Source organism: Capra hircus, chromosome 2 (assembly GCF_001704415.2).
Source record: "Capra hircus breed San Clemente chromosome 2, ASM170441v1, whole genome shotgun sequence".
NCBI lineage: Eukaryota > Metazoa > Chordata > Mammalia > Artiodactyla > Bovidae > Capra > Capra hircus.
In genome coordinates this window covers 239,091-265,706 of record NC_030809.1, presented here as the reverse complement: position 1 = coordinate 265,706, position 26,616 = coordinate 239,091, and the positions used below count along the sequence as shown (strand labels likewise).

At 59.2% G+C, this 26,616-nt stretch overlaps 1 protein-coding gene across 6 annotated transcripts; it reads left to right on the top strand.

Annotated features, from left to right (window-relative positions):
* Positions 406 to 25,944, top strand: ARHGEF19 (Rho guanine nucleotide exchange factor 19). Of its 6 annotated transcripts, none has more exons than XM_018054620.1 (21): positions 406 to 815; positions 1,083 to 1,255; positions 1,556 to 1,650; positions 1,909 to 3,928; positions 9,490 to 9,724; positions 15,985 to 16,428; positions 16,830 to 17,117; positions 17,252 to 17,360; positions 17,434 to 17,510; positions 17,800 to 18,062; positions 18,610 to 18,770; positions 18,883 to 19,035; positions 19,267 to 19,396; positions 19,518 to 19,592; positions 19,759 to 19,848; positions 19,997 to 20,157; positions 22,547 to 22,705; positions 23,008 to 23,087; positions 23,715 to 23,795; positions 24,868 to 24,972; positions 25,354 to 25,944. In XM_018054620.1, exons 6-21 carry the CDS (start codon positions 16,014 to 16,016, stop codon positions 25,509 to 25,511), a joined length of 2,505 nt encoding a protein of 834 aa, XP_017910109.1. In that variant the 5' UTR covers positions 406 to 815; positions 1,083 to 1,255; positions 1,556 to 1,650; positions 1,909 to 3,928; positions 9,490 to 9,724; positions 15,985 to 16,013; the 3' UTR covers positions 25,512 to 25,944. The 6 variants fall into 6 exon arrangements, with proteins under 6 accessions (XP_017910109.1, XP_017910106.1, XP_017910126.1 ...); XM_018054617.1 differs by having other exon boundaries at positions 9,490 to 10,301; XM_018054637.1 differs by lacking the exon at positions 23,715 to 23,795 and having other exon boundaries at positions 9,490 to 9,824.

The window sequence follows — 26,616 nt, the reverse complement described above, 5'->3', positions numbered from 1 at the left end:
ACAGACATTACTTTGCCAACAAAGGTCCGTCTAGTCAAAGCTATGGTTTTCCCAGTAGTCATGTATGGATGTGAGAGTTGGACCTTAAAGAAAGTTGAGCACGGAAGAATTGATGCTTCTGAACTGTGTTGCAGAAGATTCTTGAGAGTCCCTTGGACTGCAAGGAGATTAAACCAGTCAATCCTAAAGGAAATCAGTTCTGAATATTCATTGGAAGGACTGATGCTGAAGCTGAAGCTCCAATACTTTGGCCACCTGATGCAAAGAGCTGACTCATTAGAAAAGACCCTGATGCTGGGAAAGATTGAAGGCTGGAGGCGAAGAGGACGACAGAGGATGAGATGGTTGGATGGCGTCACTGACTCAGTGGACACGAGTCTGAGTGAACTCAGGGAGACAGTGACGGACCGGGAGGCCTGGCCAGCTGCATGCAGTCCTTGGGTCGCAAAGAGCCGGACATGAGTGAGCAACTGAACAAGGGGCCTCACGCAGGAGGCGATCTGTCCATCCCAGGAGGGATTGTGACAGGCGGGGCTCCGGGCCCTGGGCCATCCGGAGATGCTGGCCCCTCAAGGAGCGCAGTCCAGTGGAGCACAGCGTGCGCCGTGCGAGCAGCTGGCGGTCTACTCAGTGGAACGGAGCCTGCGCGAGTGGTGGAGCTGGGAGCGGTGGGCCAAGGCGGGGTCCCCTCTGGCAGTGGAGTCCCTGCCGGGGCCCCTCAGGACCCCCAGCCGGACCCAGAAGAGTCTGCAGAGCGACAGCGGTGCCTGCGCCCGAGCCACCTCCGCAGCAGCGCGTGCCCGTCAGCCCGGCCGGTGCGTGCCCATCCTGTTCCGCGCTCCCTGGGTGCGCGGGCGGGCGGCCCTGGGCGGGCGGGAGGCAGCGGCTCCAAGTAGTGAGTCAACTGCCTGGGGAGGGTCCACCTGGGACCTTAAGGGGGCGGAGTTGATGGCAGAATTGTTTCTGGCAGGTGGCAGAGATCCTGGCAGAGGTGGGCACTGCCTGTCTGCGGGCCCAGGCAGTCTGTACTGCTGCTCGCCCACTGCGCAATGTGGCACAAACTCAGCTTTCTTCTGCTGCAGGGGCATCAGGAGAGAATTCTGGAACTTCCCTGCAGGCTGGAACTTTCTGGAACTTTCCTCCCTCTGGGCCTGTGCGATTTGCTGGGTACCAGGTGCCTGGTACAGAGCTCAACCCCTGACAGTTGCTGTACTCATCCTGGGTCACTGGGGATGATGGCACAGATGGGGAGAAGGTGACTGTCTGCTTTGCCTGGCCAGGGGCATCTGTGTGGGGGCAGCAGCTGGGAGCTGGGATTGCACACAGAGACAGAGGCTCGCCCGCTGTCTGTCACCCCTGCGGCTTCCTGCACAGCTGCGCTGCTGCCCGCTGTCCTGCTGGGCACCCTGGTCTTCATCTCTCGCCTAGTCACCACGGTACCAACGTACCAGGTGACTGGGAGTGCTCAGGGGTGGGGTGGGGATGGGCTTTGTGGGCTGGGAGTGCTGGCTGGTTGAGGACAGACCCTCCCAGGATGGGTGCCCTTTGCTCACAGGGAGGACATCCGTGCTGCCGGGGTTCCTTCCTCATATGCCCACTCTGTGAGATTGTGCCACACGGAATATTTCCAAGGTCTGCCCCATGGCCAAGGTGAGTCAGGGAAGAGAGGAAGGGAAGGGGTTTGGGGCCCAGCACCGGGCTCGGCCGTGCCCTGCAGCCTGCCCTCACTCCCTTCTTTGCGGTGGGGCTCCTTGTCCATCTGGCACTGTGTTCTTAGCACTTCCTGCCTTTCTGGGCCATGGCTTTCCTGGTGCACTGGAAGCACAAAAGCACCACACTGCCCGCCCCGCCCCGGGAGACTGCAGTGACTTCCAGGGAGAGGAGGTGACGCCCAGCTCCGCCCTGCAGGCCCAGAAGTCTGCTCCCTGCTGCACTCAGAGGCCACAAGCCATGCTGGGAACAGCTCCGACTTTGGAGTCAAAGGATACAAAGCTGGCTCTTCCCGACAGTTTGCCTGGGTCACTCTTCTGCCCTCCCCTGACATCAGGAGGATGTAAGGGTTGGTAAGGTTAGGCACTGGAGGCCAGCCAATGCAGAAGGACACGGGTTTGACCCCTGGCCCAGGAAGACCCCACGTGCCGCGGAGAAGCGAAGCCCACGCGCCCCAGCTGTTGAGCCTGCGCTCTAGAGCCCGGGAGGCACGACTGCCGATTCCAGCGCCACAGCCGCAGCCGGTGCCCGGAGCCGCGCTCCACAACAGGCGGAGCCGCCGCGACGAGCCGCCCGCCCGCTGCGGCGGAGCGCAGCCCCCAGCCGCAGCAGCCAGAGAAGCTCACGCACCGCCGAGGAGGACAGTGCGGCCAAAAGCAAAGCACACGGATAAAGCCCGTCTTTCAGAGATAGTTATCGGAGAAGCAGATATGTTATCTACCCACCCACCCGGCTGCTCATCTACCCACACCCTGCACACCCACTCACAGAGGTGTGCCAGCCGCTTGCCTGTCTAGGTTGCCTGCCCACCTGTCTACCTGCTGCCCACCCACCTTCAGACTAGCCAGCGTCTCCCACACGCGCGGCCATTTGTTGCTTACTTCCTGTCTCCATGGGATCGCAAAGAGTCGGACACGACTGAGCGACTTCGCTTTCACTTTCTCTGTCTTCTCACCCATCTATCCATCCAGGCTCCTAACCAGACCCTAGGGGAAAAAGGCCCTGCAGAAACAAAGAGTGAGACATCTTTCCCACACTCCCAGAGACTCCTGTGCAGACGGGAAGTGGCGGGAAGCATGGGCGTGACACCCGGACGCTTGGGCCATGGAGTGCACATTCCTGCTGCCCCCTTTGTCGGGAGAGCCCCACCCGGAGTTTGCCAGCTTTCCCCGCAGACGGCCCAGAACCCCACGACGGGCCTGAAGGGGCCCTGCTCCCCATCCCGCACCCGTCTTCCCGGCCAGCTCACCGGCTCCGCATCCATCGTCCTCATGATGAGGGGATATTGGGTCCTTGCTCTGGAAGGATTGTCCCCTCCAGGGTGGGCTGGGGCCCTGGTGGACCTGCCTTCCAGCTCTGACAGTGCTCCCTGCTGGCCCTAGTTCTGTGTGGTGATGATTTTCCTAGTGTCTGTCACCGTGTACCGTGAGATCATCGGTACGGAAATGTTCCACATGGGCAACGCTCTGCTTATGGCCCAAGTGAGTGCCTCTTGGAGCAATGGGGTGCAGGCCACTGTCCCAGACTCCAGGCACAAGGTGGGCATCTTCAGATTCTTTCTGCCCCTCCACATGGCCTGGCTCAGGGTGATGGCCGTCACTCTGCCTGGGCCGGCAGCGTTGCCAACATCAGCAGCTGAGCTCAGCCTGGCCCTCCTCCTCCTCCTGGGCCAGGCCTACCTCTCTGGCTAAGCAGCTCACCAGGCGGGGTGAGTAAGGGCCGGGTGTCACAGGGCTGTCCTGGCATCAGTTGTGATGCAGGGGTCCCCGCGTCTCAGACCCTGCAGCCTGCTCAGTCACCCTCAAACGAAGTGGCCAGGGGGCATGGCTGGCCTTAGGGGAAGGTGGACTGTGGACAGAAGCAAATGAGCTGACCCAATGGGCTGGGCCTGCCCCCTTACACACAATAGAACTCTGACCAGCTCTGCCCTTTGCCCAGAGATGCATAGAACCCAGACCCATCATGAAGATTCCCCACTTCCAAAGTCTTCATCTTCCAGCTCGTCAGTTTCTTCTCTGCTCCCTTCTCTGTAGCATTCTTCAAAGCAGGTGAGGACCCCTGACCAAGGCTGTGGACCCCCGGTGAAGTCCCAGCGGGCGGCAGTGTCCATGAGCCTCTAGATTTGTCTCTACTAACATCTTGCTGTTGACTTTGACGTTGGCCCTTGACTTCCCTGGACTTCAGCTTTCTCAGCTGCAATATACCAACACATCACTGGGTACGTGAGAAACTAACACCTGCATTCACTCACTCACTCAACGGCCGCCGAGTGGCGCAGGCCTGACACCCCACCTCCCATTCCTGACACTTGGGTTCATCACCATCGTTGTGGAGGCCTTTCCACTGAGAAGCCTGGACTGGATACTGGGGGCACAGAAATAAACCAGACCTGGGCCTTCCCTCTAGGAGCTTCAAGTTTTAATAAAGACAGGTCAGGAGTTTTCAAGGGCTAGACGCCCAGGAGGAGGTGTTCCCGTGTAACTGCCACTGTCGTTTGGCAGGAGTGGGAGAGAGAATCACTGAAAGAACCCGCACCTCCTCCCCCTCAGGAGCATGACTCCCTCTTCCTGGCCCAGAAATACTCAATTGGCTTCTCATGGGTTGAGCAGTAGGTGGGGGCCATGGTCCCAACAGGTCTTGGGAACATGGCCTAACTGGGGGCAGTGGGACAAGATGTCCCAGCAGCCCGGTCACCAGAGTTATCTCTCAGTGGGTGGGAGGCCAGAGGCCCAGGAGCACAGCAGGGAGAGGGGTCCGCCTCAGCATGGAGTTTAGCTGTGGCCTGGATCCAGAGGGGGAGGGCACTTTGCCAACTGATCCAGTGGGCCCGAGGGTTTGTGGGATGCCCTGGTGAGTACAGCGGGCTGCTCAGCATATGGACTGGGGACGCAAGTATCCTCACCCAGAGAGCCGGCTCTTGAGGGGTGGGGGCATCGCCCTTCAGGTATGGCAGGGCAGGATCTGCCTCTGAGGCCAGCCCCCAAGCTCTGAGTAAGGTGCCACGTGTCTGCCCATTGCAGTGTGGCTCGGAGGCTGCCTTCCTAAGCTCAGTGGCTCTTCATCACTGTGGCGGGCAGACAGCTGGCCAGCAAAGTAGGGTAGTTCATTAGGCTGTGGATGCAGGGGGCGACCTGGGGGTTGGGCCTAGTCAGGCTGGGGCAGGGGGCCTTTATGAGAGCCAAGCAGAAAAACCCCTGGTTGAGGTCGGGACACGGGAACACAAGTCCTAGCTCTGCATTCTGTGAGCTCTGACCTTGCTTACAGGACACCTCTCCAAGAGAGCTGAGTGGATTAATGATATGATGAACGGGAAAGAGGGGCGCTCTCTTTTCGTGTTTTAGAGAGGGGAAGGGCTTCCAGAGACCAAGAATGGCCATATAGGAGGCGCAGATTTTAAGAGCCCTGGACTCTGGAGTCCAGCAAACAAGCACTTGAGCCCTGGCTCCACCATTAACAACTGGGGGAGCCCTGGGCAAGGTCTCTGAGTCTCCATGTCTTCATCTGTAAAGTGGGCATGACCGTGGTGCCTGTCTCCAAGGGACTGGGAGCATAGAAATGGCTTTGTCTGTCCCAGGAAGCTGAAGGCCTGGCAGCAGAAGAGATAGGTGGCGGGGCCTGGGGACATCCAGATGGACCAGGCAGGAGCAGGGCTGTTGGAAGGACTCAGCTCGTCCACTGCAGGGCCTCTTTGAGGAATACCTGGAGATGGACAAGCGGTGGTGCGGCAGGGCCCCTTGCGGGGGCGGGGGGGGTGCTGACCCAGCAGGAGAGGTGACCCAGACCTGACACGCCCCAACCCACAGTGCTGCAGTTTGGATTCATCACCATATTCGTGGAGGACTTACCACTTGCTCCCCTGTTTGCTCTGCTGAGCAGCTGAGTGAAGATCTGATTGTGTGCCCACAAATTCCTACTGGTGGCTGGTGACTGAATGGATTCAGTTCAGTTCAGTTGCTCAGTCGTGTCCGACTGTTTGCGACCCCATGAATCGCAGCACGCCAGGCCTCCCTGTCCATCACCATCTCCCAGAGTTCACTCAGACTCACGTCCATTGAGTCAGTGATGCCATCCAGCCACCTCATCCTCTGTCGTCCCCTTCTCCTCCTGCCCCCAATCCCTCCCAGCATCAAAGTCCTTTCCAATTAGTCAACTCTTCCCATGAGATGGCCAGAGTATTGGGGTTTCAGCTTTAGCATCATTCCTTCCAAAGAACATCCAGGGCTGATCCCCTTCAGAATGGACTGGTTGGATCTCCTTGCAGTCCAAGGGACTCTCAAGAGTCTTCTCCAACACCACAGTTCAAAAGCATCAATTCTTCGGCCCTCAGCTTTCTTCACAGTCCAACTCCCACATCCATACATGACCACAGGAAAAACCATAGCCTTGACTAGACGGACCTTAGTCGGCAAAGTAATGTCTCTGCTTTTGAATATACTATCTAGGTTGGTCATAACTTTTCTTCCAAGGAGTAAGCGTCTTTTAACTTCATGGCTGCAGTCACCATCTGCAGTGATTTTGGAGCCCCCCCAAAAAAAGTCTGACACTGTTTCCACTGTTTCCCCATCTATTCCCATGAAGTGATGGGACCGGATGCCATGATCTTCGTTTTCTGAATGTTGAGCTTTAAGCCAACGTTTTCACTCTCCTCGTTCACTTTCATCAAGAGGCTTTTTAGCTCCTCTTCACTCTCTGCCATAAGGGTGGTGTCATCTGCATATCTGAGGTTATTGATATTTCTCCTGGCAATCTTGATTCCAGCTTGTGTTTCTTCCAGTCCAGTGTTTCTCATGATATACTCTGCATATAAGTCAAATAAGCAGGGTGACAATATACAGCCTTGATGTACTGCTTTTCCTATTTGGAACCAGTCTGTTGTTCCATGTCCAGTTCTGACTGTTGCTTCCTGATCTGCATACAGATTTCTCAAGAGGCAGGTTAGGTGGTCTGGTATTCCCATCTCTTTCAGAATTTTCCACAGTTTATTGTGATCCACACAGTCAAAGGGTTTGGCATAGTCAATAAAGCAGAAATAGATGTTTTTCTGGAACTCTCTTGCTTTTTCCATGATCCAGCAGATGTTGGCAATTTGATCTCTGGTTCCTCTGCCTTTTCTAAAACCAGCTTGAACATCAGGGAGTTCACGTATTGCTGAAGCCTGGCTTGGAGAATTTTGAGCATTACTTTACTAGCATGTGAGATGAGTGCAACTGTTTGGTAGTTTGAGCATTCTTTGGCATTGCCTTTCTTTGGGATTGGAATGAAAACTGACCTTTTCCAGTCCTGTGGCCACTGCTGAGTTTTCCAAATTTGCTGGCATATTGAGTGCAGCACTTTCACAGCATCATCTTTCAGGATTTGAAATAGCTCAACTGGAATTCCATCACCTCCACTAGCTTTGTTCATAGTGATGCTTTCTAAGGCCCACTTGACTTCACATTCTAAGATGTCTGGCTCTAGATTAGTGATCACATCATCATGATTATCTGGGTCGTGAAGATCTTTTTTGTACAGTTCTTCTGTGTATTCTTGCCACCTCTTCTTAATATCTTCTGCTTCTGTTAGGTCCATACCATTACTGTCCTTTATCGGGCCCATCTTTGCATGAAATGTTCCCTTGATATCTCTAATTTTCTTGAAGAGATCTCTAGTCTTTCCCATTCTGTTCTTTTCCTCTATTTCTTTGCATTGATCGCTGAAGAAGGCTTTCTTATCTCTTCTTGCTATTCTCTGGAACTCTGCATTCAGATGCTTATATCTTTCCTTTTCTCCTTGGCTTTTCGCCTCTCTTCTTTTCACAGCTATTTGTAAGGCTTCCCCAGACAGCCATTTTGTGTTTTTGCATTTCTTTTCCATGGGGATGGTCTTAATCCTTGTCTCCTGTACAATGTCATGAGCCTCCGCCCATAGTTCATCAGGCACTCTATCTATGAGATCTAGGCCCTTAAATCTATTTCTCACTTCTACTGTATAATCATAAGGGATTTGATTTAGGTCATACCTGAATGGTCTAGCGGTTTTCCCTGCTTTCTTCAATTTAAGTCTGAATCTGGCAATAAGGAGTTCATGATCTGAGCCACAGTCAGCTCCTGGTCTTGTTTTTGTTGACTGTATAGAGCTTCTCCATCTTTTACTGCAAAGAATATAATCAATCTGATTTCAGTGTTGACCATCTGGTGATGTCCATGTGTAGAGTCTTCTCTTGTGTTGTTGGAAGAGGGTGTTTGCTATGACCAGTGCATTTTCTTGGCAAAACTCTATTAGTCTTTGCCCTGCTTCGTTCCGCATTCCAAGGCCAAATTTGCCTGTTACTCCAGGTGTTTCTTGACTTCCTACTTTTTCATTCCAGTCCCCTATAATGAAAAGGACATCTTTTTTGGGTGTTAGTTCTAAAAGGTCTTGTAGGTCTTCATAAAACCATTCAACTTCAGTTTCTTCAGCGTTACTGGTTGGGGTATAGACTTGGATAACTGTGAAATTGAATGGTTTGCCTTGGAAAGGAACAGAGATCATTCTGTCGTTTTTGAGATTGCATCCAAGTACTGCATTTCGGACTCTTGTTGACCATGATGGCTTCTCATGAACGGACTCAGGGCACTGGGATCTGGATGCTCCTTCTCGAAACCATGGCCCTTTCATCATCGTGAACGTGAGGGGAGGAAGGGAGGGGGGTGAAGATCAGAGACTGGGAGCAGGCTCGAGAACCGGGAAATGGGGGCAGAGGCTAGAGATCGGGGCGAGAGATTGGGAAATCGGGGCAGAGGGTTAGCGCCCTTGGGCACAGGCTCATCCTGCCCGTGAGAGTGGAACCAGACCCGTTTGGGCCCGGAAAAGGCGGGAGGGCCTTCCCGCCTGGAGCCCCTGCAGTTTTCTTCACCGCCTTCCCTTCGGACTTCCGGCCACGTGTGCCATATCGGTGGGAACACCGCAGCCAGCTGCGCGGCTCTGTCAGCTTCACGCGGGAGTCCGCGCCTCCGGCTTACCTCACCCGGGGCGGGGCCCGGAGGGGCGGAGCGCCGAGGGGGCGGGGCCCGCTGGGAGGGGCGGAGCGCGGAGGGGCGGGGCGGAGGGGAAGGGCCCACGGGGAGGGGCGGGGCCGTGATTCTGTGGCCCCTCCGGCTCGGCCTGGCGGCGGGGTGTTGAGTCTGGGGGCGGGGCAGTGACCACGTGGGCGGGGAGGGGCGGGGCCTAACTGGGAGCTCAGGAAGCTGAGTCGGGGGGGGCGGGCTAGAGGGCAGAGCCGGCTGAGGGTACTGCTAAGCTGGCAGGGCCAGGCTCTAGTTTGGGGAAGGGTGAAAGTGCCTATCGTGGGGCCGAGGGCCTCGCGGGACCGCGTGCCCTCCGCCACCCAGGTACAAGGGCTTTCGCGACGCGAAGAGTAATCTCACCTTCGTCTGTGGGAAGCCGCTGGCTGGGCGTTTGGGCTTCATCATCGCCTTCGAGGTAGGCTAAGCCCTCTGGGCGCCGGACAGACCAGAGTCCAAGTTAAGGCTGTGCCGCCGACTGGCTGTGAGATATACTGCAGAACAGGACCTACTCCACGGGGTCGCCATGAAGACTGAGCGGCAAGCACGTGCACTGCACAGTAGGTGCTCAGCGAATTAATTAATGTCACGACTAATACTACTACCTCTTGGCCACAGTCCTGGAACTCCTGCTAGCTTTGCTCAAGAGCCTCTTTCCCTAGCTCTGATTCTAACAGGTTCTTCGTGTAGCAGTTGGGATTGTACCTCTCTGTCTTTGGGCAAATGACAACCTCTTTACGTTTTGGCTTCCTTACAGGTGAAACAGAAGTTATTTACTCCCCAGAGTTGTGAGGATTAATCGAATGAATCCCGGAACCCCTCAGAATATTGCCTGGCACCACCGACTCAATGGACAAGAGTCTGAGTAAACTCCGGGAGCTGGTGACGGACAGGGAAGCCTGGCGTGCTGCAGTCCATGAGGTCGCAAAGAGTGGGACAGGACTGAGCGACTGAACAACGAAGTGCCTTGCACTTAGTAAGCGCTTGGCAGAGTAAGATCGCTAAAGCCATCTTTCTTTTTCACCGCTCCCTTCTCCCCAGCCTCTCATCGCCTGGCTCGTGCTCGACCTGCCAGCCGCCCTGGCTACCTAGGTAAGGCGCGGCCTGGCAGAGCAGGCTCTGGCGAACAACGTGGAGGCGCTGCTTGGGTCAGTGCGGTCGGCGGGCCCCGGCCCCGCCCCTGACCACGCCCTTCTGCCCACGCCGGGCCCAAGGTCTGCGTTCTGGCCCCGCCCCCTAGTTTGGCCCAGAGGGAGGATTGGCCGCTGGCTCGCTCATCTCCTCCGGGCCCCGCCCATCACCCAGTCCCGCCCCCCTTTTTATGTTCCCCGGAGCCCCTTCTGCTCTGGAGGGTCCTCCGCTTCGGCCAGACCCATCCTTGCTTTCCGTACGCTGCAGCAGGAGGCGTTGTCCCTGGAGCCCAGGACGCAGGGTCCAGAGACGTGAGACTTCCTTTCCAGGACCCTGATTCCCCCAGGATCCTCCCTCCTTTGGGGGCCTCTGCTTCCAGCTAGGAGTCAAGGCTATGGTACCTTGGCCAGCGGCCCCAAGGTCGGCCCAGGAGTTGGGGTGAGAGGGCTGGGGTTCTCTGAAAACATTAGCCCTGCATAGCTTCCCTCTGCGCGTTCCCAGTCTCCTGCCCCTTGAGCAACGCTGACAATAAATCTCTCTACGCCCCACAGTGCCGCCGCCCCACGGGCACCTGGTCCCCACCCACTCTGCGCAGTGTCTCCTCATTACGTGCCGATGTTTTGGGGGCCAAGGTGGATATGAAGGAGTGAAGGGACCTATCCTCTCCAGCTGAATGGTTACCAGTTGGCGAGGGAAAATTCACAGCATCTAGGAGCGGACTGAAAAAGGCCCTGCGTTCATCAGGGCTTTCAGTACACCAATAATAATAGAAAGGGGTTGAGTTGGGTCAGCTGAGACACCTCCCAGTGGACTTCTGCACTCTTCACCAGACCCTCCCCAAAGTCTGGTGAGGCAGTACCAGGCCATTGCTGAGGGCACGGATTGGTCGTGGAGCCACAGACTTGGGTTTAAACATTAATTCTGACTTTTATTTGCTGCGCGACCATTGGCAATTTTCATTTCATCATCTGTAAGGTAGGGACTTTATTAAGCTGATGAGAGACTTAAGCAGGATAATGTGCTTAACCAGCACATGTCTCATGCCCTCAGCTTGTAAGTGGGAGCAGTGACCGCGTCTATCTCACAGGGTTGTGGTGGCGATTAAGTGGATATTTAGCGTGTGAAGTGCTCAGAACAGTGCCTGGCACATTAGTGTATAATGAGAGTTCCTAGCAACAGGAGCCCTAGTACCTGTATACACTCATTAGATGAAGTGAAGTGAAGTGAAAGTTGCCCAGTCATGTCAGACCCTTTGCGACCCCATGGACTATACAGTCCATGGAATTCTCCAGGCCAGAATACTGGAGTGGGTAGCTGTTCCCTTCTCCAGGGGATCTGCCCAAACCAGAGATCGAACCCAGGTCTCCCTGCATTGCAGGCAGATTCTTTACCAGCTGAGCCACAAGGGAAGCCCAAGAATACTGGAGTGGGCAGCCTGTCCCTTCTCTAGGGGATCTTCCCAACCCAGGAATCAGGTGAATTCTTTACCACCTGAGCTGCCAGAAAACCCCGTTATAGATGCTGTGGCCCGGCTCAGCGGTGAGGACCAGCACCTTGCAGAGTCTTCAGGGTCCCTGACCCAAGGCTTATCATTCTCTGGGATGCTCCCCAGCCCCACGAAGTCCCCTGAGCACGTCTCACACTTGGGAAGCTGCAGCAGAAGGGTGACCTGTCCCCTGGGAGGGAAAGCAGTGCCTTCTTCATCTCTAGGATGTCGGTCTGGGGTCCTTTCAGAGCCTCTCCTGGGCATAGGACTCCCATTGTTCCAGCCCCCCTCTTGTACCCCAGACTGGCCAAACCGGTTCTAGGGAAGGGGGGCGGGGAGCAGGCACGTTGAGACAGCCGCCTGCCTGCTTGCGAGGTTCCCTCCGCCCTCGCCTCCCCTCTCCCTGTCCCACACAATACCCAGGAGCTTCCATTGCCTGGCTCAGGGGCCATGCTGGCATCGCCCCCTGAGGACCTGGCTGCAACCCCAGAGCCCCCAGGGCAGCCTGGAGCCCGGGACCGTGCTGGAGGCTGGACGGAGCTCCCTGGTTGAGGTAGGGCCCCCGGCTGCCAGCAGCCCCATCCTCCTCCCACCAGTCTTCCCGAGCAAGCCCTTTGTGCCGCCTCCCAGGCCCCTGATCCTGGCCCCCACACGCTTGTGGCCTCTTAGGCTTCCACAGCGTGCGTGGCCTGAGTCTCCTTTCCAGCCATGACCTCCCACTTGGCTCCCTCCATTGAGAAGAAGAGGGACCCTGCAGGGCCCTGCTCCTCGGGCAGCAGGGCAAGGGGCACCGTGGAGGGGGCAGGGAAAAGCTGGGCATAGGAGGTCAGAGATGCTTTCTCCAGACCAGACCAGCATCTAGGGCCCCTCCCTGCCAGCCTTGAGGAGTGGGTCCATTGTCCATGTGGTGAGTACCCCGTGGATGGGACCCTCTGTTGACTTAAAAGATAAACAGCACAACCTGAGAGTTGTGGGGCAATATAAGGACTGCAGCCCTGGGAGCAGTTTCTCAGAGCCACCCTACAGATGGGGACACTCGGGCCCAGGCCCAGGCTATGATTCGTCTAAAGTCACACAGGGCTTGGAATGTTGGCAGGGGCTTTCCCCTGTGGGTTCCCTTGCCTAGTGGGCACCAGAGTATCCTGTGGTCAGGTCTTGAGCAGGGTTACCTGGGACCAGTCTCTTTCTGGGAGTTTTTTTGGGGGGTCTAGGAGAAGGAAATGGCAACCCACTCCAGTGTTCTTGCCTGGAGAATCCCAGGGATGGGGGAGGCTGGTGGGCTGCTGTCTATGGGGTCGCACAGAGTCGGACACGACTGAAGTGACTTAGCAGCAGCAGCAGAGATAAGCTATAAACACTCTAGCAGTGAGGTTGAGTGGACCACATCCACAGAAGGCCACAGGGCTGGCATCCTGGCTGGATGGTCACTCTCATTGTCCCTTGGCCTGGGCAGAGATGGAGGCTAACCCACCCCTGACCTCCTCCCCGGGGACCTGCCTCCAGCCTTGTCTCCTCCAAGGAAGCCTTGCCCGTCCCCCTCCATTTACCCAGCCTTCTCTGAGGCTTTAGTAGGGGTGCTCCTTGGAATTCCCTGGCGGCCCAGTGGGTAGGACTCAGCGCTTCACTGCACAGGGCACAGGTTGGATCCCTGGTTGGCGAACTAAGATCCCACATGCTGTGTAGTGTGGCCAAAACAATTTTTTTTTTTTAAATATGAGATGCTCCTGCCTCCACGGTTCCATGTTTTGCTCATTTATCCCTGCAGCTGACATGGGAAGGGGGCTTCCTTTCAGCCCTCGAGAGGCTTCCAGAACCCAAGTGGAGAGACTCTCCCAGAATATGAGGGAGCAGAAGCACACGCGTGTTCCTGCACAGGTGTGCCGACAAGGGCGAGCGGGGCTCCTGTGGGAGGGGCTTCCGATTCCAGCAGGGGAAGAGGCCTGTCTGGTGGGCAGTGGTCCCCGTGTCTCCTGCCACGTGCTCCTAATGTGTCGCCGTCGCTGCCTCAGTTTCCCTACCTGTGGAACGGCCCAAGCCGTCCTCGTGACTAGGGAAAGACTGAGAGCACTCAGGAGCGCGACGACCAACTGCAGAGCTCCCGCTCTGTGCGAGGCGCCCTGCGTGCACGAGTCTTTTCTTCGGCCACACCGTGCAGCGTGCAGGGTCTTAGTTCCCAGGGAAGCCCCCTGCGTTGTTCTTACTTTTCACTCTTTATTTATCTTTGGCTGTGTTGGGTCTTAGTTGCGGCCCGTGGAGTCTTCCTCCGCCGCCTGCGGGCTTGTCTCTGGCTGTGGCGAGAGGAGCAGGTGGGCGCTCTAGGCGAGGCGCACGGGCTTTAGTCCCCCTGCCCCAGGCTCATGGGATCTTAGTTCCCCGACCAGGGGTCAAACTCGCATCTCCTGCTTTGGGAGGCAGATTCTTAACCCCTGCGCCACCAGAGAAGTACTCTTAATTCGCCTATCAGCATTTTGAAGCATGGCTATCCTGTTCACCAGATGAGGAAACAGACAGATTTGCTCCTGGCGGGGAGGGCCCAGAGGAGTCCATGGTGCTGAGGAGCAGCGCCAGCCTGCGCTCCAGGCAGGGGGTGGAGACAGAAGGGGAAGCCGGCCAAGGGGCTGCGCTCAGGGGGTCCGGGCACAGAGCCGCGCCCCGCAGGCTCTTCCGCTCCCTCCTCCCCCTAGGCTCACGGACACTCCCGCTGTTGCTCTCTCGGCCTTCTCCCTCTCTCTGTGTACTGGGCCCCTGGGTACTTCAATCAGGACAGTTTGCTACCACTCCTTCAGGAAGCCTTCCGGGAATGCCTGGCTCGAGATGAGCCCAGCCCTCTGCTCTGACACTTCCTCTGGGCTGGTTCTTTCCAACCTGGATTGTAACTGTTTTTGTTTTGACTTCCCCACGAGACTGGCAGTCCTGCAGGGCACGAAACGTTTGCCCGTCTGTCTCCTCTGGTTTTCCCGGGCTTCACATCTGTCTCTGAGTATCTGGTCTGTCTGAAATGCTCGGTGTCTCTGTCTCTCTGCCCCCATCTCTGGGCTCCTGAGCGTCTCAGCATCTGCGGTTTTCCGGTTTGGAGTGCTTTGGGGTCACGGTCTCTGGGTCGCTCTCTAAAGCATCCCTGTCCTCCAGCCTTGGCCCCTTGGTCTCTCCGGCTCTGTCTTCTGAGTCTCCTGGCCCTGCCAGGCGGCCGCTGCTCCTTTGGCCTGAGCAGGCCTCTGGGGAGGGGGGGCGTCCTTGCTGCCCAGCCTGCCCACAGGGAGGCCAGGCCCCGGGAGGCCCCCGCCCAGCCTGCTGCCTGTTCCCTCCCTCCCTACCCGCCTGCCTCACCACAGGGCTTGATGAATCAAACTCTTTGTCTGGGTGGGATCTCCCCAAGCCAGCTGGGCAGAGAGAGGGCTTCCCCTGCCGGAGGAGCCAAACACCATCCGCGGTGGGCCTTGGTGGAGAGGTGAGGGGCTGCAGCGAGGGGCCGGGGGCCAGGGCTGGGGGACTCAGACCCCGCTGACTGGTAGGCCTGTCCTGAGGCTCCGGCAGCCTCGCTGGGGATGACTTCCTGCCCGAGAGGACTCACTCAGCTTGTCTTGTTCCTGAGGCTGGGAGATGGGGTCCCCTCTCTCACCCCCAGCTGGGGGGCTGGGGCTCTTTCCTGCCCTTCTCCTGGAAGGGCCCAGCCTGTCCTGGGTGGTGGCCTGCCTTCCAATCTGTGACCCTCCCAGCCAGCTTGGCATGGGTGTGGGCACCACTCACCACTGAAGCCTACAGCTCTGGGCACAGGAGGGGAGGCTGGGTGACACCAGCAAGGGTCTCCTGGGCCTGTGCGTTTGTACCTGCATCACGGTGTTGCGAGTGTGAGTGGAACAGGAGTGTGAGGAAGCTTGAGCAGATACGTAAATATCTGACGGCTCAGCGGGTGTTTGTGAAAGTGAGTGAATATATGTACTTGTACTAAAAAAAGGGTGTGTGTGAATTGTGAGCCTGTGATCTGAAATGTCTGGGTGTATCTGTGAAAGCACGTATGTCAGTGTCTGCAGCTGGAAGAAAATACATGTGGATGTACATGGGACAGACGTGGGTCTGTGTGACACTGTATGCATCTGTATGTCTGATCACATGTCAGGGAGTTGGGAACGTACAAGGTGCTTAAAGGCACAGACTCAGAGCTAGACTGCCTGGGTTTGAATCCTGGCCCCACTGTTTACCAGATAACCTCTCTGTCTCACTTTCCTCACCTATAAAATGGGGCTAATGACAGTGTCAGATCAGGGGAGTTCCCTGGTGGTACAATGGTCAAGAATCTGGCTTCCAATGCAGGGAACTTGGGTTCGATCTCTGGTCAGGGAACTAAGATCCCTCATACTGTGTGCCAACTTGAACCTGCGAACCACAACTAAAAGAAAAAAAACAGCATCAACTCCGGTTGTTGGGGCTTCAGAGGATTAAATGAGCTACTACGTGTAAAGTACTTGGCCTGTTGTTAAGTAAGTGCCAAGTAAGCATTAGCTATTACCATAGAATCAAGTTTGTGAGTGTGCTTGCACAGAAGTGTGTGCAGGAGGCTGCGTCCAGGCCTCCAGGATGCGGTGCTCACTGACCACTGTTGTCCTGTGTCTTGCTCTGATGCCTTCTCCCCTGCAGGCCCTGGTGGGTGGTGGAGCAAAGGAGGAATGGACTGTGGGCCACCTGCCACCCTCCAGCCCCGTCTGGCTGGGCCGCCTGGCACTGCCCACCGCCCAGTGGCCGTGTGCCAGCAGGAGAGCCTGTCCTTCGCGGAGCTGCCCGTCCTGCAGCCTCCAGGCCCCATGTGCCTGGATCTCTTCCCCGTGGCTCCAGAGGAGCTGCAGGCGCCCGGCAGCCGCTGGTCTCTGGGGACCCCTGCTGTCCTCCAGGGGCTGCCGTGGCCACCGCCTCCTGGAGGCGCAGACCCCGAGCTCTCCTCCAGGGGGGGGATGCGGCCTAGCCGGGCTGGCAGCTGGCCACACTGTCCTGGTGCCCAGCCCCCAGCCCTGGAGGGACCCTGGAGTCCCCAGCACCCACAGCCACAGCGCCGGGCCAGCCACGGATCGGAGAAGAAGTCGGCCTGTGAGTCACTCTGGGGGAGGGTGTGGTGGCGGGGGGAGGATAGGGGAGGGTGGGGTGGCTCTTTTAGGACCAGTAAGCCCCCAGATTCCCCAGACAGGCAGGACAAGTGATCTTAGATCTTAGGGATAAGGGATCTGGGGCTCAGAGGAAGCAACTAACTTGTCTGAGGACACCTGGTGAGTGGGTGTCCTGGGCTTCCTGGTCCTCTGCCCCCTGCAGCCAGCTACTTTGCTTTCTCCCCACCCCCTGGCTGACCACATTACTCTGGGAAAAGATCCTGGCAAAAACACTGGCCTTTCTCTCGGGCACATCCCTCTGATGCCCAGGGTCACAGGGCAGTGGCAGGGAGGAGAGACCCCACTGGATGCCAGCCTGCGCTCTCTCACCCCACCCCTCTTCAGGGCGCAAGATGCGGGTGTACCAGCGAGAAGAGGCCCTTGGTGGCCCCGAGGCCCACGTTGTCTTCCTGGAGCCAAGCCAGGCCTCGGAGCAGGGGCTGAGCACAGAGGAGCCCCGGCCCGCGGGGCTGCCTGGGCCTGCTCGCGGGGGCCTCGAAGGGCCTGAGCGGAGGCGCTTCTCGGCCTCTGAGCTGATGACCCGCCTGCACTCTTCCCTGCGCTTGGGGCGGAATTCAGCAGCCAGGGCACGGAGCCCAGGGTCAGGGTCAGGCCCTGGAGCTGCCCGAGAAGGTACCAGCTTGCCCTGGGGCCCCAAGAAGAGCTCAAGAGGCAGATGCGGGGAGGGGCGGGGTCACTGCACACCTGAGGCGCGTGTGGTGCCCAGCACTGCTCTTGGGGCCTCCCTCAGCTCTGCCCCTCTGCAGGGAAAGCGTATGGGAGAGACTCGCGCAGTGTAGAGATGAGGGTGGACGCCACGGCGACGCCAGCTCCTGTTGACCTGAGCGAGGTCCCCGGCAGCTGGCCGGAGCCCAGGTATCACCTCCCACCCCAGGCTCGGTCCGAGGCGGGGAGGGACCGTGACGGGCCCTGACGCTCCGTTTCCCAGGCTGGATGCGCGGGAAGAGCCGGCGCCAGGGCCCCGGAGCGCCAGCGAGCGGCGCCAGTCCCGGTTCCTGCTTAACTGTACGTGGGGGGGTTCGCCGAGGGAGGGGCCGGGAGCTTGGGTACCGGGAAACCGGGATCCGGGGGGCTGAGAGGTCGGGCCTCTGTGGGAGGGAGAGACCGGGACCATGAGTGTCCAGTACAGGAGGCAGCATGCAGGAGGTGCCGAAGGCTCGCGGGAGGAGTGGGCGAGTGACCCGAGTCACCAGTCCCGCTCCTCGAACCGTCGGAAAGGCTGGTTAGGCGAGGCAGGCCGCGGGGACAGGGCAGGGGGCCGGCGGGCGCCCCACGGCCTCCGCTCTCCGCCCAGCCGTCCTCTACCAGGAATACAGCGACGTGGCCAGCGCCCGCGAGCTGCGGCGGCAGCAGCGCGAGGAGGAGGGCGCGGCGGACGAGGCTGAGGGCGCGGAGGAGGGCCCGGGGCCGCCGCGCGCCGGCCTCTCCCCGAGCAGCTCGTTCCGGGCGCAGCGCGCCGCCCGGGGCTCCACCTTCTCGCTGTGGCAGGACATCCCCGACGTGCGCGGCAGCGGCGTCCTGGCCACGCTGAGCCTGCAAGACTGCAAACTGCAGGAGGTGCGCCCGGGCCGGGGAGGGGGCAGGGAGGGGGCGGAGGTGGTCCCGGGGGCCGGCGAGACTGCAGGAGGTGCGCCCTGGCGGGGTGGGGGAGTGCGGGCGCAGGAGGTGGGCCCGGGGGCGGGGTCAGCGGGAAAAGGCCTAGGGTGCGGCGGGACCAGGACAAGGACCCTAGACCGAGACCGCCGAGAGCGGGGCCTGGGAGGGAGGAGGGGCGCAGAGGGTGAAACGCAGGGTGCACGCGGGCCCAGCAGGTCCTAGAGCAGGAACCGGGTCGGCGGGAGGGCGCACGGGGACTGGCAGGGCCGGTTGACCCGGGCCCGGCCGGATGCGCGCGGCCTGCAAACTTGGGCCCAGCTGGGCTGGATTCGGAGTAGCCGCAGGAGGCTGTCTCTGAACCCCACCTGGCGCTAGATCCGGAGGGGGCTGGAGAAGGAAAAGGGACGGGGGCTGCGCTGAATCTAGGGAGGCGGTCTCCGGGCTCCGGGAGCGCTTGGTGGGCGAAGCAGCGCATTCAGGGTTCAGCCCTGCATCCGCCCTCACTCAGGCCAAGTTTGAGCTGATCACATCCGAGGCCTCCTACATCCACAGTCTGTCGGTGGCCGTGGGCCACTTCTTAGGCTCGGCCGAGCTGAGTGAGTGCCTGGGGACACAGGACAAGCAGTGGCTGTTCTCCAAACTGCCCGAGGTCAAGGGCACCAGCGAGAGGTGAGGCAGTGGCCCTGGCTCTCGGGCAGTCAGGCAGAGGCTGCAGCTGGCTGGGCTCCCGCCTCTGGGGTCTCCTCCTGGCCCCGGCCCTGACCCCTGGCTGCCCTTTCAGGTTCCTGCAGGACCTGGAGCAGCGGCTGGAGGCGGATGTCCTCCGCTTCAGCGTGTGCGACGTGGTCCTGCAGCACTGTCCGGCCTTCCGTCGCGTCTACCTGCCCTACGTCACCAACCAGGCCTACCAGGAGCGCACCTACCAGCGCCTGCTGTAGGCGGGGCTCTGCCGCGGAGCGGCGAGGGGGGCGGGGTTCCGGCGGCAGTAGGTGCAGAGGCCGGGCTGAGGAGGGCTGACCTGGGAGCGGCGGGGCGCCTGCCCTGGGCTCTGCCCACGAGGAGGCCAGACCTGCCGCCCCGAAGCACCAGAGGGGCGACTGGAGGCGGGGATCCCGCGTTCGGGGCCCCCTGTCATCACAGACCCTCTCCCACCCGCACTGTCCAGCCTGGAGAACCCCAAGTTCCCTGGCATCCTGGCTCGCCTGGAGGAGTCTCCTGTGTGCCAGCGGCTGCCCCTCACCTCCTTCCTCATCCTGCCGTTTCAGAGGATCACCCGCCTCAAGATGCTGGTGGAGGTACCTGAGGGCTGGGTAGGGGAGAGACCCCTTTATCTCCACAGCCCCTCGGGGCGCCCAGGGCAGGGCAGGGTGCCTGGGAGAGGCCACACTGCCCCGCTGCACAGGCTCCACCTTCCAGAACATCCTGAAGCGGACAGTGCAGGGCTCTGAAGATGAAGACATGGCCACCAAGGCCTTCAATGCCCTCAAGGAGGTGAGCTCGGCAGGGAGGAGGTGTCTGGCTCCCAGGGGCCTCCCCGGAACCCCTGTGTGTCCCCAAGGGAGCCTCAGTCTTCAGACTCCCTCGTCTCCAAGTGGGAGCCTGAGGCTGGGCTGGGGGAGCCTGGGGCGCTGCGGGTGACCCCCCGTGGTTTCCGCAGCTGGTGCAAGAGTGCAACGCCAGCGTGCAGTCCATGAAGAGGACAGAGGAGCTCATCCACCTGAGCAAGAGGATCCACTTTGAGGGCAAGGTACCCGCCTTCAGCCAGGGAGCTGGGACACTCGGGGGGGCAGCCCTGTCGCCTCCTCCCTGGGGCTGCAGGCCAGTCCGTCGCTGTCCAGCCCTCCACCCCCTGCCCTCCGCCCCCAGCCTTACCCCGGCCTCCTCCATCCTCCCAGATCTTCCCGCTGATCTCCCAGGCCCGCTGGCTGGTTCGGCACGGGGAGCTGGTGGAGCTGGCACCCCTGCCCGCAGTGCCCCCGGCCAAGCTGAAGCTGTCCAGCAAGGCGGTGTACCTGCACCTCTTCAACGACTGCCTGCTGCTCTCCCGGCGGAAGGAGTGAGTCTGCGCAGGACGGGGGTGCTGGTGGGTGAGGCTGGAGCTCTCTTCTTCCGCACCAGCGGGCTCACAACGAGTCCACCTGCCAGGCTCTGCTGCCAGGGCACCCTAAAGCTGATAGGCTCCCCCAGAAAAGGCAGAGCCGGGGCAAGTCCATCTTCTGGAGAATCAAGGGCTGGGCTGTGTCCCAAGAACTGTGAAGCTGCTCTGAGCTTAAGCCAATTGGAGCAGAGACTAAACGCACAGCCGCCCCTGAGCCACAGTGGTAACAACGAACATTTGAGTGCCTTTTCTGTGCCAGGCATGCTATGTGGGCTTTCCCCTTTAATCCTGAGTGTCTTCCTGGAAAGTAGCCTCTCTGGTTATTCGTGAGGTCATGGAGCGCAGGAACCAGGGGGAGGTCAGGTCTGTCTGATGCTAGGTCCCAGGCTCCTAACTGTTGTGCTCTCCTGCCTTCCATCTGCCAAACAGAGGCTACCATGTAGGGAGACACACTGTGATAATCACTCACGGAGAGGTTAGCACATAGCCTGGCGTGTACTGAACACTCACTCAGCATTAGCTGTGACTATTATAAGTCTGGGAGACTCCCTGAATGAAGTAAGCCTTAAGGATGGAGGGGATGAAGGATGGATGTCTTATGCCATGGAAAGAGTTCAGCTCTGATTGATTTATTTATTCAGTGAAGCATCATTGAATCCCTATTCTGTATTGGGTCCTCCAAAGGAGGTTGGGAACTTAGAGATGAATGAGATTTGTTCTCTGCTCACCGGCGCTCTCACACCAGTGAAAATAAATCCTGATAGCCACCTGTTCAGGGTTTTGATGGAAGGGTTAACTGTACTGTAGTATTCCCTAGTGTGGGATGAGACTCAGTAAAGCTTCATGGAGGAAGGAACGTTTGAACTGGGTTTTGAAGAATACGTAGCAGTTTTCCAGGTAGAGGTGATTGGAAAAATATAGCAAGTCACAGAAGGATGGAAGAGCAGAGTATATCTGGGAAGTGATGAAGCCTAGTGTGGCTAAGTTCGTAGAAAGAAAGGGCGAGAGAGGGAAGCTGGCGTGTTGAAAGCCGTGGCAGAAAGGTTGGCCTTTCTGAGAGCATGGAGAGTTAAGCAGAGAAGGCCAGTTTGGAGAACGGGCTGGAAGGGAGAGCCCAGAAGCTCCTGTAACTGCCCAGATGAGCGCCGAGGCTCCATAAGTAGCAGTGGGCCTGGGGGGATCGGTGAGCTCCGGGGATAATAAGGACACAGCTGCTGGCCGGTGAGAGGGGCGGGCAGGAAAGAGGCAAGTGGAAGGCCCGAGTGGCCTCGGGGGATTCGCTGGCGTCTTTCGGTGGAATGAAGAACTGCGGAGGGACCTGGTCTGGAGGGGAAGATACTGGTTTTGTCTAGCCTGGCTGACATGAAGGAACTATGGAACGCCCTCCATCTACCCACCCGCCCACCTTTCTTAGAAGGGTTTATCAGACCCCAACAGTGGGCCTGGCAGAGTCAGGTGCCGTGATACGGCAGCACGGGAGACAGTTTCCTCCTATACCGGTCACAGAGGCAGACACGAAGCAGTCTGCCCATCTCAGCGGGGGAGCTGCCCAGGCAGCTCTAAGAAACAGAGGCTTCAGGAAGAGGCTCAGAGAGAGCGGAAAGTGTGCCTGCGGCAGGGACTGGCTCCATCACCTCCCACCAGGTCTGTGAGCCAGGGAGATCAGGGGCAGGGACCAGCTCCATCACCTCCCACCAGGTCAGTGAACCAGGAGATCAGGGGCAGGGACCGTCTCCATCACCTCCCACCAGGTCAGTGAGCCAGGAGATCGGGGGCAGGGACCGTCTCCATCACCTCCCACCAGGTCAGTGAACCAGGAGATCAGGGGCAGGGACTGTCTGCATCACCTCCCACCAGGTCAGTGAGCCGGGAGATCAGGGGCAGGGACCGGCTCCATCACCTCCCACCAGGTCAGTGAGCCAGGGAGATCAGGGGCAGGGACCGGCTCCATCACCTCCCACCAGGTCAGTGAGCCAGGGAGATCAGGGGCAGGGACTGTCTGCATCACCTCCCACCAGGTCAGTGAGCCAGGAGATCAGGGGCAGGGACCAGCTCCATCACCTCCCACCAGGTCAGTGAGCCAGGAGATCAGGGGCAGGGACCGGCTCCATCACCTCCCACCAGGTCAGTGAGCCAGGAGATCAGGGGCAGGGACCGGCTCCATCACCTCCCGCCTCTGCCAGTGAGCCAGGAGATTGCAGCCCTCGTTTTGCTGACTGCCCTGTGCAGCCTCGCTTTCTTGAGGAGGGTCTTAGGGACAGACGACGCCTTCTCTTCTCGTCCCATCAGCAGTCGCCTCGTCCCGAGGGTGGGTCCAGGCTGACCGCACCCCCCCCCCCCGTTCTAGGCTGGGGAAGTTCGCCGTCTTCGTTCACGCCAAGATGGCTGAGCTGCAGGTGAAGGACCTGAGCCTCAAGCTGCAGGGCATCCCCGGCCACGTGTTCCTCCTTCAGCTCCTCCACGGGCAGCGCACGAAGCACCAGTTCCTGCTGAGGGCCCAGACGGAGTGAGTGGGTCTGGGTTTGGGGAGTGGACCCCCCGGGCAGGCGCACGGCCTTTCGTCTCTCTCTCAGGATGGTGGCCTAAGGCTGGGGCTGGCAGAGCTAGCATCCGGGGGGGCTTGGACCTGTTCTGTGCCCATCCTCAGAGCTGGGTGGGCACTGGCTTGGGCGGGCCTTGGGGTGGAGACGGCTGACCCGGGTCCCACGTCCGCACGTCATTTCCTGTCCTCCCAGCCCTGGTTTCCCCACTGCGGCCCCGGGAGACTGCAGTCCTCATGTCAGGACAATTCAGCCTTCCTCTCCCTAGGAGTGAGAAACAGCGATGGATCTCCGCCATGTGCCCCTCCAGCCCCCAGGAGGACAAGGAGGTCATCAGCGAGGGGGAAGGTAGCAGCCTGCCCCCCACCATGAGGGCCATGTTCCCGGGGCTGTGTACAGCATCGTGCTCCCCTTCCCCCCGGTGCTGGGCTCCGTGGGGCCGGCAGGGAGAGGGGTCAGCCTGGGGCAGGCTGGGTCTGCGAGACCCTGGAGGACGGGCCGCCTTCACGTGCAGTCAGCACCCTGGAGTAGACGCAGCCTTGCTCATCCTCCCATGCTGTCCCCGCAGAAGCCCCTTTCGCGAGTTAGAAAACAGATGCGCAGAGGTCAAGTGGCTTGTCTGGGCTTAGCGGTCAGCGGCCCAGCTGGGACTGGAACCGCCTCTGTCTGTCGCTCTGCGTCAGCTGCAGAGAGGACAGCAGCAGAGTGGCCGGGAGTGGGCGCGGGTCGCGGCAGGCCGAGGGCTCTGCTCTGCTGATCCGGAGGCTTCTCTGGGCCTAAGGCCGGTGAGCCAGGGTACAGCCCGATCAGAGGACACCTTGGTGTGGTGGGAGCCAGGTAGCTATGCAGGGTTTTCGAGCAGGGGTGTTAGGGCTGAGCCAGCGAAAAGGAAGGTAAGACGCGCGTTTCCTCCCAGTGCTGCCCGCGTGCTGGGGTGCTGAGGGCTTCGCACGCGCCTTTATTTTCTGCCTGCAGGGAGGGAGCCCCAGTTCGATCGCTGGCTCGGGGAGGTCACCTGGAAGAGGGAACGGGTGCTGCTAACGACAAGTCCCTTAGGTAGATCCATTCTTCATATCTGGGAACACTGAGGCCCAGGACTTTAGGCAACTTGCCCAAGGTCAGTGAGCTGGGATTCAAGCTTGGTCTGGCTCTAAGGCCTGTGGTTTTCCCGACACTGCTAGTCCACCTGGGAGTGTGGTCGCAGGGGCTGAGGCCTGGACCAGAGTTGGTTCTCTGACTGGCGCTAGAGGTATTTCGGCCGGAGGGTGAACTTGCCCCTCCAAGGAGGTGGTCAGGGAAGGCCCCTGAAGGACGGGGAGGGGCAGCCACGGTGGTGTCTGGCGAGAGCACTCTTGGAAGGGGAAACAGCCGTGCAAAGGCCCTGAGGCAGGAGGGGCCTAGAGTGTTTGGGGAACAGCAGGGTGACAACTGTGCGGCTGAGCTTTTCTGAGGAGGAAGGGGGAGATGAGGGAGGTGAGGAGGTGAGCAGGGGCAACGCCAGACTGTGCAAGGCTTTGGAGGCTATGGGAGGACTTTACTCTCAGAGGAGAGGGAAGCCCTGGAGGGTCATAACTGGCGGCGGTGTGGTTTGAGTCTCCGCTGAGAAGGATGCGTGTGGGGAGCGTCAGAGCAGCATGGCGCTCATACAGAGGGGGCGTGTGCACGCTCAGTCGCGTCTGGCTCTCTATGACTCCACGGGCTGCAGCCCGCCAGGCTCCTCTGTCCAAGGGATTCTCCAGGCAAGAGTACTGCAGTGGGTTGCGATTTCCTCTTCCAGGGGATCTTCCCAACCCAGGGATCAAACCTATGTCTACTTCATCTCCTGCCTTGGCAGGTGGGTTCTTTACCACTGCGCCCTACAAAGGGGCCATTACTGTTGTGCAGAGACAGACCAGGAGGTCAGGAGCAAAATACTGAAGTGAGCTGGGAAGCTGAGAGCCCAGGGCACAGAACCAGTAATCGAAGCTCGGAGGGGCTGGACTCACTTAGCACTTGTGTTTAGGGTCAGAGAGGGGAGTGGCTGCGGTGGACAGACGAGGAGCTGCAGCAGCCACTCTTTCTTTCTTCCCTCCCCCCGCCCCGCCCCATCCTACCCTGGGGACCCCCTCACTCGCCCTTGGGTTCTCAGACCACCCTCAGGTTCAGTGTGTCAGAACGTATAAGGCACTGCAGCCAGATGAACTGACTTTGGAGAAGACAGACATCCTGGCCGTGAGGATGCAGACCAGTGACGGTGAGAGGGCCCTCCTGGAGAGGCCTCCTGACGGGGGCTTTGGGGGCAGGAGGCAGCTAGATGGCTAAGCCTTCACAGGAAAAAGTTACACCAGTGTTCACCCACCATAGCATGCAAGAATCGAGTTAGACAAGATGAACTTCCTGCTTGCACAGATGTAGGGTTGAGAGTAACCGATGGGAGAAGCGGGGAAATCCCTCAGACAGCATCAGGACCAACAGATCACAAGTCCACCTACCAGTCTGTAGAGGTGTGCCCCTTCCTGCCCCCAGGAGATGCTGAGATGGTGTCCTCTCAGCCCCGGCACACGGACGGGGCTTACGTTAGGGCCCAGGTGTTCCTTGAATGTCACTGACGCTGCCCCGGCCCATGTGCCCTTAGGCTGGCTGGAGGGGGTGCGCCTGGCAGATGGCGAGAAGGGCTGGGTTCCCCAGGCCTATGTGGAGGAGATCAGCAGCCTCAGTGCCCGCCTCCGGAACCTCCGGGAAAATAAGCGGGTCACAAGTGCCACCAGCAAGCTGGGGGCGCCCCCCGTGTGATGGCGACTGTGGCCCGGGACAGCAGCCCCACGCCGGCGCCTGGACAGTTCTGCAGGGGGCCTGCGATGTCCCCATGAACCCCCCGCTGCCACTGGGGCTTCTGTCCTCATGCCTGGCTTCAAGGGTGCAGGCTGGACACAGGCGGAGGTGCCTCCGAAGAGTCTCCCCTCTCCTCCTGCTCCTCCGAGCCCACAGTTCAGGGACGAGGGCCATTTATCGCTCTGGCTCTTGCCCTCTGGAACCTGGCCTGTCCCTTTCCTGCCCCCCACCCTGCCCGAGTCTTGGCCCCTCTGGCAGGGACCTGACTGGCAGTGGCTCTGGGCGCTGGGACCTATCTGTGTAGACAGATCTGGAGTCTTCTGGCGTGAGCCTGTGTGGGCCCCGGTTGCTGTGACTTTCCTGTAAATAAACTCCCCTAATGCCTTTGCTTGGAGTCTGTGAGCCTCATGTACCGCTTGCGCCCCAGCCCCGCTTCCCAGATAGAGATGGAGGATTGGGCCTCTCCCATCGTCCAGGGTTAAGGATCCACCTTCCAATGCAGGGGATGCGGGTCCGATCCCTGGTCGTGGAACTAAGATCCCACGTGCCCCAGGGGGCAACTAAACCCTGGTGCTGCGACTGGGGAGAAGCTCACACGCCGTCAACTGCTGAGCCGGGCTCTCGAGAGCCTGAGCACCACGGCTGGGAAGAGCAAGGCCTGCAGCAGCCGCGGAGAAAGGTTCTCTGACTGCTCGCCTCCCCCTAGGACCAGCCCTTCTGCAGAGCTCACCTCCTGACCAGAGTGTGATGTGAGAGGAGCTGCATGTCAGTTAGACCGCTCTGGGCTGCAGTTAGCAAGAGATTCAGATAGGCTTAAATATTAAAGAGAATTTATTTGCTCTTGGATTTGTTTCTTATAGCTTCTTTAACAAATGATTACAAACTAAGCGATTTAAAACCAATAGGAATATCTTCTATCCGTTCTGGAGACCGGCATCCTGAAGTCAGTGTCTTTGAGCCAGAATCCAGGTGTGGGCAGGGCTGTGCTCTGGTGGGGGCGGGGTGCTCTGGGGGAGCTGTCCCCGGCTGTGCTCTGGTGGGGGCGGGGTGCTCTGGGGGAGCTGTC

Coding starts and splice junctions, on each gene's coding strand:
- ARHGEF19 (XM_018054620.1), top strand. CDS start 16,014: ATGGACTGTGGGCCACCTGCCACCCTCCAGCCCCGTCTGGCTGGGCCG. Junction 19,849..19,996: donor GGATCCACTTTGAGGGCAAG/GTACCCGCCTTC, acceptor CCATCCTCCCAG/ATCTTCCCGCTGATCTCCCA. Junction 23,088..23,714: donor GGTCATCAGCGAGGGGGAAG/GTAGCAGCCTGC, acceptor TTCTGCCTGCAG/GGAGGGAGCCCCAGTTCGAT.